Source organism: Alosa sapidissima, chromosome 3, assembly GCF_018492685.1.
Source record: "Alosa sapidissima isolate fAloSap1 chromosome 3, fAloSap1.pri, whole genome shotgun sequence".
Classification (NCBI taxonomy): domain Eukaryota; kingdom Metazoa; phylum Chordata; class Actinopteri; order Clupeiformes; family Clupeidae; genus Alosa; species Alosa sapidissima.
In genome coordinates this window covers 6544338-6551094 of record NC_055959.1, presented here as the reverse complement: position 1 = coordinate 6551094, position 6757 = coordinate 6544338, and the positions used below count along the sequence as shown (strand labels likewise).

Here is a 6757-nt window from a genome sequence, read left to right as displayed (position 1 = left end):
TGAGGATAAAACGAGCAGCAGCCAGCTGCCATGGTTACTTCCAGGTCTCTCTATCATTTGATGTAATGTCCCCTCGTTGCCACAAGGGGGCTCTGCACTCTCTCTATGTCGGCCGTTCGCCCTCCTCTCTCCTCATCTCAAGCTTCTGCCAACCAACCAACCAACCCCTCTCTCCCTCTCCACGCTCCTTCCCAGTCGCTGAGCCACAAAGGCTACTGTCGGCATTCGGCAGTGGCACCTCGCTGCTTCAGCGTGAAGATGGTAGGCAGTCTGTGTGCCCGTAAGTTGGCTCGGCGATCACGGTCTGCGTTAATAGCGGCACTAACTGTGCTACTAATTCAGACACTTATTGTATGGAACTTCAGTAGCCTGGACACGGGGGAAGACAGGGAAGACGGTGGCAACGGCAGAGAGAAGCGAGACCGAATCGGTATCAACAAAGCCTACAGCGAGTATCCGAAAAGCGGCTTCCAGCGAAGACATCATCAACCACCACTGGGAAAGGCAGCCGTTCGGCATAAGCAGCAACCGGTAAGACAACCTGGGTCGCTTTGCCGTTCAATTTTTCCAAGACGAAATTATTTTATTCTGGCGGTGATAACGGGCCTTTTGTGATTTATCGGGGTTTGCTGCCAGGATTTGACTAGCCGATCTCCTACCACCCTGTTTTTAATGCATTCTCGCAAACCATTGCAACCTCACGACAAGGCAACGAACATATTTCATGTCAATGAATGAATTAAAATCTGCGCAGTTGTCAAACCAATGGCTGTTCACTAGTTTAGACGCACAGCTTGCCATATAATGAACGCAACGCGTGATCCCTCAGTTCTGTAGCCTACGCGCTACAGTATGGGCTCCCGGGTAGGCTACTTTATTTCAGTGTTGGATCTGGTCATTTACAACTCATTAAGATTCGCTACATTGTGCATACCAATATTCACATTTCCATCGCAATGTCATTGTTTGACAGAGACCGGCCATAGCCCAAAATATTTGGAAATGTGCGTGCAAAACCCCGATATAGGCTACCTTCCGAAAGGGTATCGGCGGAGCCTTCCTTGATGTGGTCCTGACTAATTTGTCTACTTGCATTGTAGCCTATTCGCATTCACATTGGAAGTTGGAGACCGCCTTCACCGTATCATTAGATATCTACAGACGGTAATTATCGCATTAGTCATCTAATTAAATTAGGCAAAATGCAAGCTCTAACGTAGCCTACCCCATGCTAGCAGTTGTTCGTATTTTAAATGGATAAATTAATACAAATGCCAACCGCGCTGTTGATACAAGCTAATTTAATCAGCGAGCCACATATGTGATCAACCCTTGCAGAGACCAGTTTGAATCACCCAAGGCTAAACGCATGTAGACTGAAGTGAAACAATGTTTCTTCTATAGACTGAAATTATTCCACCGATATAATCCCCAAACGATCAACCTTTTCCCAATCCCTATAAAACTGTTTTAGGGTTGAACAGTAAGTAACCTATGCCCACAGAAAATGTTTCACAGTGAGCCTTTCACTAGGCAACTATGACTCGTACTTGTAGCCTACAACACCTCCAACCCAGCCGCCACTGTCTCTAGTAGGCTACCCTGTCACCAACATACTCGGAGCCTTGCATAATAAAAATTCGTGAGATGAACAGCAGTTGGTATGTCAGTAAACATGTTAAGAGTGAAGAGTAACAAACGATCTAATTTTGGATGAGGCTAAGCAGTCATCAGCAGAATTTTGAATTTAGTGACAACTGACATTTTTTTCCTTATAGTGTTTATTATTATGTTATATGACTGATTAAACAAATGAAGTCCACTCTTTCAGTATCACAGAAACATTATGACAAACCAAATAAGAGGACCTGTCTTTTTTTAGAAGCCATGAATTAATTTCTTTATTTGGCTGCTCTCATCACTGACTGACAGCACAAGACATTCATTTGTCCTTCGGTGCTTAGGAAGCTCCCAAATGAGACCACAGTCTTATATAGTTTTTTGCGGTGGCACGTGTACGTTTTTTTTTTTCCCTGACATCCTCTAATTTAGCTCTGTCCTGAATTGGATGGGCTCTAACAAGTGCTTTTAGCGTGTTCTGTAATTAGCACGATGTGTATATTAGAAGCATATTACAGGGGATAATTGGAGGTCCCACATTTAGAACCACTGACCTAATATTCCGTCCCCGTTAATGCCGATTTGGAATGTAAATGTTTGTCATGGTCGCCCAAACCCACATTTAGACACCCATCCAGACCATAACTTCCAGCATGCATGGAGTAGAGGTAGGCAAATGTAAAGACTCCATACTGATCATTTATGAAGCTTTCCCCCAGAGAAAGCAGGTTTTTGCTTGGTGGAGAGCTGGCTTATGTAGCCTCCACCTTTGCTCAGATCCAGGGCTGTGTCTGTAGAGTAGTCTCCCCTGATTGGTGTCCCTCTATGGTCAGAAGGCAGGAAGAGCCCCCCTGATAGTGTCCTCCACTACATCATCGACCTCCCGGTCTGAACAGGCTTGTGATCGACTGTAATGCACAGAGAGAGAGAGAAAAAGAGAGAGAGAGACAGACAGAGAGAGAGGGAGAGAAAGAAGATGATACTCTGCAATACATGAACGATAGAGCGATAGAGACAAAGGCGTAGGAGGAAAAGGAGTAACTTGAGAGAAAGAGAGTGAGATCAGAACAAGGAGAGAGAGAGAGCAAGCAAGCAAACGATTGTCGAGAGAGAGAGAGAGAGACAGCAAGGCTCAGAAAAGAGACAGAGAGGGCAAGACACGTAGGAGACAGATATCCTCTCCTCTCGTCAGCACTCTTCCTCTGCATCTCTCTCTCTCTCTCTCTCTCCCTCCCTCTGTTTCTCTCTCTCTCTGTATTGTTTTTTGCAGCCTCTGTGGGCTGTTCGCTCTGGCAAACAGGATTGGCATCAGATTAAAGAGGAAGCCGGTAGCAATCTGATTGTTTCAACTTTTCTTTTTTTGTCTCTCGCTCTTTCTCTCTGTGTGTGTGTCTCTTTTTAACCGAGCTCCGCTGGCATGAGTGACTGGTGATGCCAGGAGAGCGCCTCAGCAGCCCCGGGGCCTTTTCCTTCGTTTGTTCGTTCCTTCCTTCGTTTGCTTCTTCGTTCTGTTCTGTTCTTTCAGCAATGGCTTCCTGACGGACTGCCTGATGCAACCAGAGACAGCTAGAGGGTAAACAGAAGGGCCATCGGAGAAGCTGACGACACGCTCAGGGCCAGAGGCCAGCGGTGGGGTCAGACCCGGGGGGGGGGGGGGGGAGAGAGAAAGAGATGGAGAGAGATGGAGAAGTAGAGAGGGAGAGAGAGAGAGAGATGGAGGGGAGGTGCTGAAAAAGCTCCATTTTGAAGGAGCAAAAGTACCTGAAGACGGACCAACTGAGACCGTCTGTGATGCTTTAGTGTCAGGGGAAAAAAAATGATGCGATACAACAACAGCAAAAAAGATGAATGAGAATGAGAAATCTTAAAGTCAGTTTTGCTGTTATTTAGCAACAGTTTTCCGTTCAGTTCAGCTTACACCTAGCTTATTAACTATGTATAATAGTGTGTGGTTTATCATACCATAAAATCCCAGGCATTTGGATAAAACAGTCCTCTACTGTCTACTTTACTCTGTAAAGATAAAGGACATGAATAAGGACTTACTAAACTCTTCTCATGAGGAACAGACATCACCACAGTATTTAGTTCAAATTATAGAACAAAAGAGAGTGTGGCTCTCCAGTCTGTGGTTGGTTATGTTTCATCAGGGGTGCCGTGGACACCCTTACATTGCTTCATTCTGTGTTCTTCTTGGTTGAATAAGAGAACAACAGTGCTGCTTCCTGCTACCTGTGTTCTGTAAAGGGCTGCAGGCCTTGCTTCATGTTTTTGTTTCTCTTTGGTTTTATCCTGTCTTGTGGCAGCAGAGATTTGCGCTTCCTTTAGAACATGTCATGGAGGAGAGAAGGAGAGAACCTGCCACTGCTGTTCTCTGGGAGCGCTGTTTAAGGAGGAGGAGTAGCATCCTGTGACAAACGGACAATGTTTTCCTTCTCTCTCTCTCTCTCTCTCTCTCTCTCTCTCTCTCTCTCTCTCGGCCAAGTGGAGTAATAACTCACATATATAGACATTACGGGTGTAACGGTACACAAACATCACGGTTCGGTGTGTACCTCAGTTTTGAACTTTCAATTCTGTTCATTTTCTATACAGTAAGCCTGTACTGCTAGCCCAAAATCCGCTAACTATATAGCTGATTGACAGAAGGAATAGTATTTTGTTTGTGTTCTGTTGTAGAAGACAAGCATCCAGAAGTATAAAGGACAGATGGATAGCAGAAGCTGAGAATAGCCACGTCATGCAGGCAGCTGGATTGCCAGTAATTTTTTTGGAGCGTCCATTACCTCTCCATTGAACTTGATTGAGGGGGGATAATTTATGGGAATGAATAGCTTTTTGTGTCACGTCTAGAGGAAATTTCCTAATGGCCTCTAAACAGCCGAGATAGCGCAGCTTGCAGGAGTGAGCATTTTGACCACCAGAGGCACTTAAGGGGACCATAATTGAGTTCCTCTGAATACAGGTTCCCACTGGCTGTGGCAGAAGCAGAATTACTGGCAGCAGTGAAGCTAACTGAGATGCGTGAGTGTTTGAAAGAGTGTGTGCATGTGTAATAGTGTGCGTGTGTGTGTGTTTGCATGTACATGTGTGTGTGTGTGTTTCAGACTCCCCTGGTACTGAGAGACCGATGAGACGGGTGGTAGATTCCTTCGGGCAAAAGCCAGTTTGCCATCCAGGTGTTTGTTGTGTGTTCCACATGTTTTCCAACATGTTTCAGTACTGTGAGGACCATTTCCTCTTTCTGTGTGTGTGTGTGTGAGTGTGTGTGTATGTGTGTGTTTCAACATCCTCTCATTACCACGAGCTAAACGGTACTGCCGGTTGTCATAGCGTCGCCGCCCAGGGATCTGATCTGGTTGCTTTACTCTACCCTCGTCCCTTCTCTTTTCAGCTCAGGTTACCGTGGCAAACATGATGTGTGACCTCATCATTATGGGATGCCACTATGCGTGTCTCTATTTGGATCACTGTGTGTGTGTAAGGATGACTAACATTTGAATTTATTTCTGTTGAGAAAATGGGGTTATATTTGAGCAGGTGGTTAGCCTAATGCATTTTTGTTTATTAGTACCCTTTGAGTGTGTGTGTATGTGATAGTGAAAGAGTTTGAAAAAGCAATACCATCTGTTCATCTCACTGGTTTTCTGTGTGTGTGTGTGTTTGTGTGTTTGTGTCTAACTGAATGGCCACTTCAGTTGAGTGCTGGGTAGACACAAAAAATGAGTAACAAATGTGTTGAGTGGTTGTGTGTGTGTGTGTGTGTGTAGGCGTATGTGTGTGTTTCTATTTGTCATCCCTCTCTCCCTCTGTCTGTTCGTCTGTCATTCTGTCTGCTTTTTTCCTGTCTATTTTATGTCATGTCATCCCTGTCTGTCTGTCTGACTGACCGACATGTTGTCTGTCAGTCTGTTTTTTGGTTGTTAGTACATCTTTCTGCCTTAGCCCTGCCCTTCTGTGTTTCGTGTGTGTGTGTGTGTGTGTGTGTGTGTGTGTGTATTCTGTTGATCTGCACTCGTTTGTGAAGAGTTCATTCTTTTTCCTCCATGCTGTGCTGACTCACTGTTCCAGTGTGACTGTGTATGACTGTGTATGACTGTGAGTGTCTCTCTCTCTCTCTCTCGCTCTCACTCACACACACACACACACACACACACTCTCCTTCTCTCTTTATCTTTCTCTACCCTTTCTCTCTTTCTCTCACTCACACACACACACGGGTCTGAATTAATATCATACACTGGACAGTACTTTACGAGTACATGTCTGTAGATGTTAATACAGCTAATCAATGTATCAGAACTTCTTTTAAGAAAAGAAGTGAAACATTGAGATTCCAGCTTCTTAAATCAAAAATGTCTGTTTTTTTTACTCCTCTGTGACAGTGGAATATCTTTGAGGAGTGGACAAAAATGTGTGTGTGTGTGTGTGTGTGCGCGCACAGGCCCAGCTGCAGCATAATGTTTACCATTAGCTCATGCACAGCAGGAGATGCCTGTTCACACTCACACACAAAGACTGATGTGGGCACTGTTTTGTGTGTGTGTGTGTGTCTGTGTCTGTGTGTGTCTTTGTGTGTGTTTCTGTGGGTGTATGTTTATGTCTGTGTGTGTGTCTGTGTGTTTGTTAGTATGTGAGCATGTCCTGTAAGTGTACATTGTGTGTAAATAAATAAACATGTGAAAGTGACTGTGTGACTGTGTGTGTGTGTGTGTGTGTGTGTGTGTGCGCGCGTGCACGCTCGTGTGTGGGTAAGTTACAACTCACTCATAAAGCCTGATGTGAGTGTGGTTGTGAAAGTCGATCCGTCTTATTTTCTCCGTCGGATTCGTTTTTGAAGCCTGTCGCCTCCAGCGCGCTCTACCTCGCCTTGTTCTTAACGAGGGAAACTGCCTCCAAACACCGTAATAGACAAAAAAGACTCCATTTCTCTTTCATCTCTTTCTCTCCTCCCTCCCTCTCTCTGTATCTCTCTCTCTCTCTCTCTCTCTCTCTCTCTCTCTGACAGTTGCGTAATGGATCAACAAACCTTTATTGATTTGTTTCCTTGCGTCAGAGCGACAGGTTTGCGCTGCGTTTTCCACGCTGCCTTGGCAGCCTGTGGTCGTTAGCTAAGCAGCGCGGTGGGGTTATTTTT

At 45.1% G+C, this 6757-nt stretch overlaps 1 protein-coding gene across 1 annotated transcript in view; it reads left to right on the top strand.

Moving 5' to 3' along the window:
* The first annotated feature begins 241 nt into the window (after window positions 1-241).
* The window catches only part of xylt1 (xylosyltransferase I), a 75694-nt gene continuing 69178 nt past the window's right edge, over window positions 242-6757 (top strand). Inside the window, exon 1 of the mRNA XM_042087425.1 lies at window positions 242-531. Within this exon, the coding sequence (XP_041943359.1) occupies window positions 259-531 (273 nt within the window). The 5' untranslated portion in view covers window positions 242-258. The remainder of the gene's footprint in view (window positions 532-6757) is intronic.